This window comes from Scardinius erythrophthalmus (genome assembly GCF_964197995.2).
Source record: "Scardinius erythrophthalmus genome assembly, chromosome: 2".
NCBI lineage: Eukaryota > Metazoa > Chordata > Actinopteri > Cypriniformes > Leuciscidae > Scardinius > Scardinius erythrophthalmus.
In genome coordinates, this window is record NC_138222.1 from 7,873,433 (window position 1) to 7,887,379 (window position 13,947).

Here is a 13,947-nt window from a genome sequence, read left to right on the forward strand (position 1 = left end):
TTTTTATTATTATTATTCATGCGCCATTTTTTGCAGTCTCTTCTCTTCTGATGAGGGCGGGGCAACCTGTCACTCACATGAGATCACCAATAGCAAACCACAACCATCCAATCAACCTGTCAAGTCCCGCCCTACATTTTTCTCTTTGGAGAAGCCATTTCACTTGGATACATTATACCTCACAATAAGAAAGACTATCGCAAATTCGTTTCGTACCGACTTTAACGTGAATGCACTGAATGTGTTTGAGTAAGGTTGGATATACAGTTTGTTATTAATTATTAATTTGAGTAATTAATTCACATGTTCAGTTTATATTGTTACAGTTATGGTTAGGCACTGATGAACATTTCAATTTAGGCCGTAGGGTCAGTGATAAACAATGCTTGTTGTTCAGATTCTCTATTATTTCCTGCAGATGATCTTTGCTGAAGAATAAAATGAGTGGGAACAGTTCATAACTCTCCCATAGCGGTCAAGCTGTCTTCAGGCTACATTAACTTTGGTCAGTGAAAACACTGACACCTGCAGGGCTGATCTGAGAACAGCAGTGGACTGAACTCTGCTCATAACTGAAGCACTGAGCTCTCTGTAACCTCTATAAACATGCTTTCATAAGATTTGCTGCTATCCTTTGATCAAAAATTCATTTTAAGTGTCATAAGTTATTTTCCTATTAATTGGTGTTTTTTTCCTTTCCAATTACAGCTGATATTCCAGAGTGCAGTAAAATACCCGGTGAGCTCAAAGAGAAGCCGAAAGATCAACTCTGTATCACTATTAGTGTGATCTCACCAGACAGACTTCCCAGAATTCAATTATTCACCACAGCCAGGGGACATTTAATCAGACATCCATCAGGCAGAGGTGAGGTAATACACTCTGATTATAATTATGATTGATGACCCTGTGTGAGAAAATGTCCTTCGATTCAGAGTATTTGGCTTTTTATGCATTTTGCAAGGCATTGTCATGAACAACACAAGAGGAGCATAATAGGTTACATATTACATGATGTTAACCGATTATAATGTTTGTTTTAAGGCTAGACACAGACAGAACCATTGTTTTTTTTTTTTTTTTTGGTAAAGAAATTTTACAAAAGAAATCATAGTTTAATACTACCTGTTGTTTGAGTTTTAGGTCATTGTTTAATGAGTGACATGTTATGTTATGTCATGTTATGGTAGAATGACTTGATTTGAGACGCGTACCCTCGGTTTCACAGACAAGGCTTAAGCCAGTCCCAGACTAAAATGCATGTTTGAGCTGTTTTAACTGAAAGCATCTTGCACTGATGTATCTTAAAACATTTGAAAAGAGAGTTCTCTGCGCTTCTGCAATCCACAAACAATCCGGTGCAACCAGGGCAGGACAAAACAACTCAAACAAAAGGAGTATCTTAAAACATGTCAGTGCCATTGTTTTGTCTCAAAATGCACATCAGTAATGTTTTTTTTTTTCTAAGGCACGTTTATAAAAGCTACTTAAATGCCCTAATTGAACTAAGGTCTAATCCTGGCTTAATCTAAGCCCTGTCTGTGAAACTGGACTGTAGTGTTTTGGTAGTTTTAGTGGATTTTGAGTGTAAAATGAACTGCTGTGCCAAGCTGAAAGTTGGTCATGAGAACCAGAGTTTGAAAAGTTTTGAAAATAGTGACCCAAGTAGTGAAGAAATGTGTCCTAGCACAGTGTTTCTAGTGGGTCGCAAGACCAAGTGTGCAGTCAAAGAAACAACATTAACAACAACAACAACAACAACAAGCGCAATTCTAATGTTTTTCTGATGCAAGACTTTAATTTTGAAAGACGAGCATGTGTTGTTGACACTTGTCACTTAGTGCTTTAGAAAAACGCGTTGTACCGATTCAGTATCTGCGGTCAGATGAGAATGAGATGTTGTCAGGCTATATGTCAGTCTCATTATTCTATCGTTATTTTCATAACTTGTTACGAAATAAAAAGTCTCACCTCAGAAAAAATAACTTTCCTGTCCTGTCAGTCAGACGTTATGCTGTCCTTGTAGCTCGCACTCTTCAATTGCACACGCAAATGCGGCGGCTCGCGCTGTATCACTTCAGGCAAAAGAAACTACGAGCATACACTATATTGCCAAAGGTGTTGGTACGTCTGTCTTTACATGCACATGCACATGCACTTTAATGACATACCATTCTTAATCCGTAGGGTTTCATATGGAGTTGGCCCACCCTTTGCAGCTATAACAGCTTCAACTCTTCTGGGAAGGCTTTCCACTAGGTATAGGAGTGTGTTTATGGGAATTTTTTACCATTCTTCTAGAAGCGCATTTGTGAGGTCAGACTCTTAATCGACCGGTCAAGGTTGAGGGTCAAGGTCTTTATGGACCTTGCTTTGTGCACTGGTGCGCAGTCATGTTGGAATAGGAACATCCCCAAACTGTTCCCACAACGTTGGGAGCATGAAATTGTCCAAAATGTCTTTGTATGCTGAAGCATTTCTCTCACTGGACCTAAGGGGCCAAGCCCACCCCTGAAAAACAACCCCACACCATAATCCCCCCTCCACCAAACTTAACACTTGGCAAAATGCAGTCAGGCAAGTACCGTGCTCCTAGCAACCGCCAAACCCAGACTCGTCCATCGGATTGCCAGACAGAGAAGCGTGATTCGTCACTCCAGAGAACACGTCTCCACTGATCTTGAGTCCAGTGGCGGCTTGCTTTACACCACTGCATCCCACGCTTTGCATTGCACTTGGTGATGTAAGGCTTGGATGCAGCTGCTCGGCCATGAAAACCCATGCCATGAAACTCTACGCACTGTTCTTGAGCTAATCTGAAGGCCACACGATGTTTGGAGGTCTATAGCTATTGACTCTGCAGAAAGTTGGTGACTTCTGCGCACTGAGCGCCTCAGCATGTGCTGACCCCGCTCTGTGATTTTATGTGGCCTACCACTTCGTGGCTGAGTTGTTACCAATTGCTTCCTATTTGTTATAATAACACTAACAGTTGACCGTGGAATATTTAGTAGTGAGGAAATTTCATGAATGGACTTATTGCACAGGTGGCAACCTATCACGGTACCACGGTATTGGCAATATAGTGTGTGTGTGTGTGTGTGTGTGTGTATATATATATATATACACACAAAAACGTGGGTCCCATGGCCATACCAATTGAGAACCACTGTCCTAGCAATAAAAAAGAAAAAAGAAAACACTAATCAACTGAGTAAGATTGGAGATATCTGTTAGTTACAATTTTTAACCTATATTCCCCTGAAAATAAACCGAGTTTATAGTATTTTAGTGTTTTTAGCAATGAAATAATAGACAGACCACCATACACTATTTTTCTCTCCCCTCTCATGATGGTCTCTGGGAGAGGCTCCCCTCACCCTCTTTAATGAGGCAAATCTCTGATATTGGCTGACATTTTAAAATCCTCTTCCTGAATGGCAGTGCCAGCAGTCATCTTTACAAGAGATTTCCGCTGAAGGTCTTTGTGATGATGGAGTGAATTATAATGGCCTTGGTGTCTGTGCGAAGAGGAGCCAGTGGCTTAAGAGTAAAACCTCACCTCACAGATGAGCTCTGGGATCCCAAGATGCTTTGGGTCTTGAAACCTGTTCATTTTACAAAGGGGTTTAGACCAGATGTCCTCCGCTCTGCTCTGAGATTTAGGGTGACTGAAGAGTGAAGGATCATGTCATGTATTTGTCAACAAAGAGAAAAGCAATAGTGAGTCTCTCCACTCAGATTTTCAATGGGAAAGCCTAATGCCTAAAACATTCAGTTCTGCTTTGTTAACTGACACAGGCAGTTTCAAACAAAGACGCAGATCTTCCAGCAACTACGCTCGGTAGTGATGTTTTGTTCCTGAATGAATCAATGAGTGTATCCGAAAACTTAGGGTCTTTTTACATGACACCGTTTTCAACTAAAAACTTAGTTACGTTTACAAGAAAACGATATGCTTTAAACTGAGGTTTTTCCTTTGAGTTTTTCGCTTACATACGACACCATTGTCAAAACAATCACCATTCACACGGATCCGCGAAAACGACTAAAAACGCTGTATTCTGCTGCCAGGACATTAGATGGCGATGAAACACTATAGATTGTACACGTAATACGCATGTGCATGATGCGTTTTCAGAGATTGGCGTTTTTGATGTTCACACGGAGACGGAGTTCACACGTTTTCAAAAGTTTGAGTTTTCAGGCACCCAAAACGCCATTGTTGTGTAAACGAACAGCCAAAACGCATAAAAAGTTTTATGTTTTTAGTTGAAAATGGTGTCGTTTAAACGGCCCTTAAAACATTTTCAACTTAAATGTTTAAAAAACCTTTAAAACAACAATGGCGTTTTGAGTGGCTGAAAACGCAAACTTTTGAAAAAGTTTTTGACAACGTGTAAACAACATAAACGCAAATCTCTGAAAACTATGATGTCATGCACATGCGTATTACATGTTCAATCTATAGTCGCCATCTAATGGCCTGGCAGCAGAATACAACGTGTTGTCTATGCGCGGAAAACTCAGTTTTCAGTTTTAAGTATATCGTTGTCGTGTAAACGTACCCTTTGGCAGCTGACTTGTTGCCTCGCTGCCCTATCAGGCAATGACTTTGCAGGCAGCGTTTGCACACGAAACTGATTTTGGACAGATTTATGAGGCAGCGTAATGGTTTAATGATCTACAGCAAAATAGAGAGTTTTGGTGATAACTAAGAGAATATTTAACTACTAAAATAGTTACAATAATTACATGTTGCAAATTACATCAAAAGTGGAAAATGTTGGTTTAGGTCAAAAACATACATTTACACTCAAACTGACCACCAACCGCAACTTTCAGACGCCACCTTTATTTTTTAGCTCAACTGTCACAGAATGGAAAGCACAGGATTGTGGGATATCAAAGTCAGAAAAGGATACATCTATGCTGGCTTCAAAAATCGATCAAATGAAGGTATCTCAAGAGACTTGAAGTGAAACTAAGATTACATTCGGACATGCTTTGATGCCTTCCTACCTTGGAATGCGTCCTCCGAAGGCAGCATTTGTCAGTTTTTCCAGGTGCAACTTGAACAAGTCGGATTGGAGTGAATGATTCAAAGACTTACTCATAGCTATTTGTCGCCATCTACTGGCGTAACAATGTAACTTGCTGAAAAATCCTCACTATGCAGACTGACAGGCCTAGTCTGAAATCGAATACTCTGAGTAGGTACTTCTTTTAAATAAACTAACCTCACGACTGTTATATGTTCTATATAGTGCGATTGTAATCCGGACTTAAAACATTCATCATCATATTGCGTTTGACCGCCATTAACAAATCCATTCCCGTGGCCTCATTGGACGCGCACTTAAGAATCTCACCGGAAGTAGTAGATCTGGTACTTTTGGTCTACTGTTTTGTTTAATGATTACTGAGAATTTGGACATAATACTCTTTTCATATAGGCTACTGTTTTCACCTGCTGTTTTCAGTAGGGAAATATGCATATTCAGATGCAGCCACAGTATGTCTGAATAAATAATGTAGGCTGCACTCAAAAAATTGAGAATTTACTTGTAAATTTCACAAATAATTACAAAGAAATGACAGTAACACATTGGATTAAATGTGATTTTTTTTTAAGTAGAAAGCCTGAAATAGCATTTTCTTGTAAACCCTACTCCAATAATCTTTGTTTACCAATTCAAAATATCTTTTTTTTTACAGTGTATACAAGTGATTCAAACTGAAAAGTCCTATATTGGATAAAATATTTTGTAAATAAGATATTATTAATAAAGTTGAAGTACCTTCAGCCCTTATGTCACTTGTTACCTAATTGGAATAATCATAAATGAGTCGTCTATAATGCTGCATGAATAAAGTCACATTATTTCCTTTTTTTTTTTTTTTGGGAACACAACCCACTCATAGATGAGCTTGAAAATGAGATGTGTGTAGATCAACAGTACTTCACAAATGCATATGACCCGCATTTTATTTACGCTATTGTTCACAGTCCTTCCTCATTATTTACGACATAATCACAACCTTGTTTTGCATGCGATTATGGTTGTGTAGCTTCAGGGCACCAATGTGTTTGTGAAGTCTGTTTCACAAGAATTGGCCTTAAACACAGTGCACAGGGAAATCTGGAGTATTAATAACATTTATTGGTGTCCCATTAGTTTCTACAGGCACCTTTAGTGTTGGATATTGACTGATGCCTATTGATTTCGCTGCTTGTCACTTGTGTTCAACTTTCATTGACTCAGAACCCTTCAAACAAGCCCTCTCATTCACTGACACGCTCTCCACACACACTCTGCATATGTGAGCGCAACACAAGTATCAGTACTACTCGAGCAGGAGGATATTATTCTAAATAGCATCATGATCTGAAATAGAAAATGAAAGCATGTGCTTGACATGTTAGGAAAATAGATCGTTTGCTGCTGTCTTCCATGTCATCCACACTGAAATGCTTTCATTTAATCCTTACTAGTTACGAAAGCAGCCGAATACAAACATGTATCACTTTTATTGACTGATTTGTGTTTATAGGAAATTCATGATGACAGCGAATAAGGCATGACATTATTTAATAATTTAAAAATGCTATTAATGTCGCTGGCTGACTGATATGACATCACTGAAATCTCTACATTGCCTATTCAATGTAAAATCCAATAAAATATTATATATTAGGCCATCATTCATTCAAGGCACTATTATGTGATTGATTAATGTACAACTATGAGTATTACTTTTAACTTTTCTAAACCACAAACTATGACAGAAGCAGCATTGAAACTTTACCTACCATTAGAATGTACACTCACATTCATCTCTGTAAACTATAATGTAATTAGGAAAACAATTCACAGTAGAATGTTCATTAAATATGAAGTATTATATGTCAGCAAATTTCATTTGAAATGCAAAAATAAACAGCAGCTAATGTCCGTATATAAATGAACCAGATACTTAGTGCAGAGCTATTCAGAAATGAATCAAGTTGTATCAACATAGATGAGATTTTCTCATGTCGAAGATGAGTACATGGATTCTCGTGCTGGTCCAGGTTTGTTTGTGTTGCTCAGATGCTGGTGAAGCTGGTTGACCAAGAAAGTCTTGCTGGTTATGGCAGTAAAGCGACCAGGGAAAAAGCTTAAAGCAGTGTATAAGATGGTTTGCTGCTCTTCCAGTGTGGTTTTCAGTCTTTTTTGACTGGTCAGGCTGGAAGAGATCAGATAAAGACCAGCTTGGTCAGCCTGGGAGGTCATCCTAAACCAGCAAACCATCTTAGACTGGTTTCAGCAAGGTATAGTGAACCAATTGCCCTTACGACAGTAATTACTTAACCTTGCCCACTGCTTTTCTAGGGCGGGTCCATCAAACGGCTCACTCGCTGATTGGAATACATTACCTCAAATACAGTTGATCATAGAGAAAAACAAAACTGAATGTACAAGCTTTTATATCAGGTTATGCTGAAACACTAAGGGGCTGTTTACACGACACCATTTTCAATTAAAAATGTAAAACTTTTTATGCACTTTGGCCGTTCCTTTACACAACAACGGTGTTTTGGGTGCCTGGAAACACAAACTTTTAAGTGCAAGTTTTTGAAAACTGTCACCGTTTAAACAATAAAAACGAATCTCTAAAGACGATGACGTACATGCGTATTGTGTGTTCAATCTATAGTGTTACATCGCCATCTAATGGCCTGGCAGCAGAATACAGCGTTTTTGTGGATCTGTGTGAATGGGGATCGTTTTGACAGTGGTGTCGTCTAAACGCGGAAAACTCAAAGGAAAAACTTCTCACTTTTAAGTATATCGTTGTCGTGTAAACGTACCCTAAATATAAAGATGATGAGAATATAGTACAATTACACGAGGAAATGCACTCAAGTGTGAAGTCATACATACAAATATCAACATTTACAAAAGAAAAAGGAAAAATGTGTAAGGGACACTTTCAGCGGATGTAAATAAAGTGTTTTTCTTAAAATAAAGGTAACTTTGGCTGCATACATGTAGTCTTTGTATTTAATGGGGTAAACAAGTGTAAAATGAACGCAATGAATGACTGTTTTCAGCACGTTTCGTAAGTCTCTGCAGACAGTCAGCGAGAGCCACAAACAAACAGCAGCCGCCTTTTACAGTTCCTCCTGAACCAAAACAGCGATCTTATACTGTGACGTTCTACCCGGAGCTGTTCACGTAGACTCGGATTGATGCATTTCTGTGTCAACACTATCAACGAGTAAATGAATCTGAAGCAGTCAGGTGGTACAACTAGAGCTCTGTAAGATGTTTGTGTTCATTATTATTGTAATGTAATAGGCTTTGAGTCGCGAGGTAATTTAACGTCTCGTAACGCTTTGCAGACTCTTGTGTGCGTTAATGTGTTTTGATGGAGGCGTGGCTTTGGAGACGCTCTGAAGGAAGGGTGGGATATCATGCTTTCAAAGCTAGCTTGCTATAGCTAGCCTCTCCGAAATTGCCTACCCTACCTTTAACCAGTATTGTTGTGGGTCAAATTGAAATAAATTATTCCCCTTTCTAAAAACATCCACCATACTGTATTCCACAATTCCTTTCCTTAGTGCGAATGTAGAGGGTTTAGTTTAAATTTGCACGTTTAATAGTTCATGAGGTCTACTGGAGAGCCTGATCCAACGCTTGCATTTTTTGAGATTACTGTGTGGCTTCCGAACAGAGCAAATGAAACTCCATTCACTAGCCTCTCTGAATTACATATACCATAAACAACACCTTTTTAACATAAGGTTGGGAATTTGCCCGAAAAGGGGGTTTGTGTGTCACAGACAGTTGAGAAAAATCATGTTTTCCTAGAACTCATCGAGAGAGATCCGTCCATGTTGTTCCAGGCACTTGCGCTGCCGGTGATCAGGAAGTGCTTTCTTCTTCCTCTGACACTTTCTTCACTGTAAGAAGCAAACAACGTTGAAATGTATTTAGAGCCAACTCATGAACAAGGTCATTACTGATTTAATGGGCTTCCCAATTAACTAAACAACCATTATGCACATCATAATAACATTTGTGTTGTGTATATGACATCGGCAAATACATTTTCAAATGCAAACGAGCTTTCATGCTTATATTCTATTCAAACGGCTTTTGGCTTTTGTTTCTTCCTACCTCTGCTTTTCATTTCTGAGAACACTATTGCATGGAAGATGAAAGGTCAAAGGCTACTGATGATATCTACGCCATGTTCCCTAAATATAATGAGCACTCTCATTCTTGAACAGCTCATCAAGGTTTTTAGTCGAGCCTTTTGCTCTCTGTGGAAAACAAATTCAGCTTATTAGCCAAATACGCATCTCTTTTTTCGACTTGTCTCTGTGGCTGCATGTAAATTTCACCCTTTATTTAAGGAGAAAATCACCGTTGCACGTATTCCCCGAACTCTTCGCTGTCTTCGTCGGACAGCTTAACATATACAATGGGTTTGTCTGCGATTTCAGCGGCATGGCTAATGCGAGACCTTTTGTGCTGTTTAATTCCGGAAGGATAAACAGGCTTGCGCATGCAAAATTATTCAAACACAGATAATTAACCGGGGAAACAATCAGCTGTATGAATAATAATCCACAGTGGTAGACATTATAACTTTTGAGCATGAGAATAAGATGGATGCGAGTACCTTGGGCATGAGCTTATCAAATAAAGCTCGGTAAATGTACCCTGAATGAAATGAGTCAATCATTTTAATGTGTGAGAGAAGCCCTGAGGAGAACAAATAAGCAATCACTGCATCACGCAGGGCGAGCAAATGAACCTGCTGCACAATTAGGCAGGGTCACATTCAGCGAGGGCTGCAAGCACTCCATGTGCTAATGAGATCTGTGCGTGTCAGAGAGAGAGACAGAGAGAGAGACAGTTACCGCCTGAATAAAGAGCTTACAACCAGAGCACTTACGGTGGTATAGATAGCACTTCATTAAGGACACTTTCACACCAAAGCTTCTGGTGTGAACAGAAGTCGGTTTGACGTCAGAGTTCGTTTTTTTCTTTCTTGGTTATACAGAGCAACCGTCGAGTTGTCTTCAAAAGGTGGTCTGGGGTGCAATTTATTTGACCTGGGGTACACAGTTGGCAGGAACAGTCTGTTCCAAGTCACGGAAGTGAACAACTAATTCAAGTGCTGCTTTGTTCATTTAAAAATTTGGTGATGAATACAAAGTGACCAAAAACGGAAAATTGTTACAGTGGAAAAACGTGGGCTTTAGTACTCGCAGCGCTAGTGCCGCCTACATACTGGGGTTTGGATTCAAAGGTAAAATGAGAAAAGGGACTAGTGAGGTCAGGGGTGACGCCAGATTTGGACCAAGATATTAACTCTCTCCCCGCCAGCATTTCTGAACACCCCCAAAGCTTCACAGTCCTGTAGCTCGTCCTGGGTCAACATTTTATTCAGTAACATTAGGCAGTTTTGATTTATATGCTGTTTAATGTTGATGACCGTGTTATTTTACATATGCATATGATAACATATGAGATCACTCGTTTCTGCATCTTTTTCACCTGTGTTTTGATCAGGAGATTCTGTACTCGTTTAGAAGATGTGTAATAGCGCCCCCTACCGTATAACAGTAAAAACACGTAAAGCCGAAAAATTACGTCAATGGCGGGGAAGAGTTAAACAAAAGCTTGGTAAAAAGTGTGCCACATTTGTTGCGCTTGAGGCAAACTTCAGGATTTGTAAAGGATTTGTTTGTCGTAGGGCAGCCTTTGATCACGTTGACTACCAAAGTAGTCTATAGTTTTGACACGAACGCTTAGTGTGAAGTATGTGCTTAGCATGCGCGAACACAGTCAGATTACACAGAATGTTTCAAGTTTGTCTAGTGTTATTTCTCTCAAGAAGTTATAAGCGATAAAAATGGTTTTGTATCATTTAAACTACACTACAAATTATTTTTCGAAGTTGTACATAAAAAAATAAAAAATTTGCACATCGATGCAGGCTTCTGTTGTTGTTGTTGCATCTCCATTTGTTTGATCGAGTTTTTTGACTGTGAAACAACGGCCCAAGCCAGTGTTGCCACCTTGTGGTCCAAATAATTAGAGCAAAAAAAAAAAGAAGAAAATCATAGAGCATATCGTTAGCCTCATAGCATAATTGCCTACGTCCTATTTAAAATAAATTACTTATAGGCAATTATGCTATGAGGCTAATGATATGCGAGTTAATGAAATTAACATAATAATAATAATAATGCGTTACATTTATACAGCGCTTTTCTGGGTCCTCAAAGCGCTTTTACATGGAAGGGGGAATCTCCTCAACCACCACCGATGTGCAGCCTCCACCTGGATGATGCGACGGCAGCCATAGTGAGCCAGAACGCCCACCACACACCAGCTTATTGGTGGAGAGGAGACAGTGATGAAGCCAGTCAGTACATGGGGATGATTAGGAGGCCATGATGGACAGAGGCCAAGGAGCAAATTTGGCCAGGATGCCGGGGTTACACCCCTACTCTTTTTCGATCCTGGGATTTTTAATGACCACAGAGAGTCAGAACCTCGGTTTAACGTCTCATCCGAAGGACGGTGCTCTTTGACAGTATAGTGTCCCTGTCACTCTACTGGGGCGTTAGAACCCAAACAGACCACAGGGTGAGCGCCCCCTACTGGCCCCACTAACACCTCTTCCAGCAGCAACCCAGTTTTCTCAGGAGGTCTCCCATCCAGGTACTGACCAGGCTCAACCCTGCTTATCTTCAGTGGGCAACCAGTCTTGGGCTACAGGGTGATATGGCTGCTGGCTAACATAACACATGCACTGTACACACCCTAGTGTGCACGTAAAAATGTAAGTATACTCAGGGCTTTATTATGACATGCTTATCAATGGGTGATTAATTTGATGAATTTTAGTCTTCTACTAAGTTTAGTCTCCTAAAGAATTTTGAAATCGCAGCCATGCACTGTGAAGCCAAAAAACATTTACGGTACCGCAGTGGAACAAAACAAGCCATATAGGTTTATGATTTAGTGCAACAGTGAGTTTGAAATTACGTTCCGCACACAGAAAAGTTCTGCATGTGCAGCAGTTAAAACAACGCTGTATTTTTTCGGTACACATGCATGCTGAACCGATAAGGATGTCAGAACATCACGTGACTGATCACCTAGGAAACGCTGTCAATTGCGACCAGACTTGTCTGAAAAACAAACCGTTGATTTTGCAAAGTCTGCCTAGGCTTTTACCCAAGATCTCACTGGGGTCACATTGTACAATGTGACAAGCAACAATCATAAGAGACCAAAAAAAGCAGCTTAAGAGTGAAAACAGCCTAAAAGTCAGACTGATATTAAGATAAAGAGTGGGAGATGATGTGCAGAGGACACAAATGACTCTGGGTGAGCTGTGGGCAAAAGGCTGACAGACAGCCGGTAATAAGAGCAGTTAGCAGCAGACAAACACTCAGGTACACCATGAGGAACCCCAACAGGCCCCATGGCGCAGGCTTTCAAAGCAAAGTCAAAGTTATTAAGTATTCAATCATATAAAAGGGAGAGGAAGGCGTGAAAGGTTGCGGACCAAAGCACTTTTGCTCCAGTGCATTAAGAGGCTATGCAGCCGCTCCAAGTCTGCGTGAAAAGAAATAGATTACCTCCCCAGAAGATGGCAGCTTCCCTGTATCCCCCTCCTTTTCTGCTCTTTAATAACTGCAATCTGCTGTGAAAATCTAATCCCAAGTACCATTTACGCTGCACCCAGATAACTTCTGCTTGGAAAAGCGTACAATATGAATATTTCATTCCCTGATATCCAAATAAACATGGCAGGCTTTCCATCAATCAGGGGACACTGCAAGAAGTGAACTGGAAAGTGGAAATTGCTAATGAATAGTAGGGTTTGGGGGGGGGGGGTGTCTTGTAAAAGCGTCTGTTTTAGTTCTCTTCAAAATGTATACATTAGAGAGAAAAAAACATGATAAACATCCCTCCCGATGATCTTGATCAAGGCCAGCCATTAAACACGTCCACATATGCCCTCCTCCACAGCGGAATAAACACGGCCATCTTTCTGATGGAGCGACTGAGGCTATTATAAGTTATTTATCACAACAAATCAAGCAGTGATACTGTTCTGTATTTACTAACAGCCGAATCGGCTCATGCAAAGGCCCCTCTTCCCTTCTAGCAAGAGTCCATCCATACACATGTGGCCCCGTCCCGGGCTGGATGTCAGGTCTCAGCAGATTTGTAAGGCCACACCTGGCCTAAGAGCTCTAGTAATGACACTTAATGAAAGCTGGGAATCCATGCATGCGGAAGGAGCCTGGCATGTCATAAATAATCCACATGCCTACAAGCCATTTCCTCTCCTATCTATTTATTTGTATTTACTCTGTCTCTCTTAGAGTCCAGAAGGAACTTGGGGTGTCCTAGAAGAACATTAGTTGAGCTTCACTTTGCTACCCGAACTTGGCAAATGGGCAGTGTGCTTGTTGTTTGTCCTTTCGAGTGGTTTCACATTTATCAACAAGAATGTGGGATAGTTCAAAAGGTAAATTCAAAATTCCAAACTTTTATCATTATTTACCCTCATGTTAATACAAATCATACTTTTTTCTGTAAACCATAAAATAGGTTACACTTTATTTTAAGGTGACGTAGTTACATTGAACTTACTCAAGTACTGAGTAATATTAATTAACTACATGTAATTACTATAGAGTTACGGTTAGGGTTAGAGTTTGGTTTAGGGTTAGTTGCATAATTTACTGTCATTACTATAGTAAGTTCATGTAGTAACGTGTAACTACGTCACCTTAAATTAAAGTGTTACCAATTATTTTTTTGAAGAATATCTTGGTCCCTCTTTTCCATATAGCTAACTTGAATAAATATGAAAAAAGCACCATAATTAAAGCACCATAAAATGGTTTATGGGTCAATA

General features: G+C 39.9%; 1 protein-coding gene across 1 annotated transcript in view; it reads right to left on the reverse strand.

Annotated features, from left to right (window-relative positions):
* Positions 1-7,471: 7,471 nt before the first annotated feature.
* pmfbp1 (polyamine modulated factor 1 binding protein 1) overlaps positions 7,472-13,947 on the reverse strand; it is a gene marked incomplete at its 5' end in the record, with an annotated part of 101,838 nt that continues 95,362 nt past the window's right edge. The window contains one exon of the mRNA XM_081358467.1: positions 7,472-8,950. Coding sequence (XP_081214593.1) covers positions 8,948-8,950 — 3 coding nt within the window. The 3' untranslated portion in view covers positions 7,472-8,947. The remainder of the gene's footprint in view (positions 8,951-13,947) is intronic.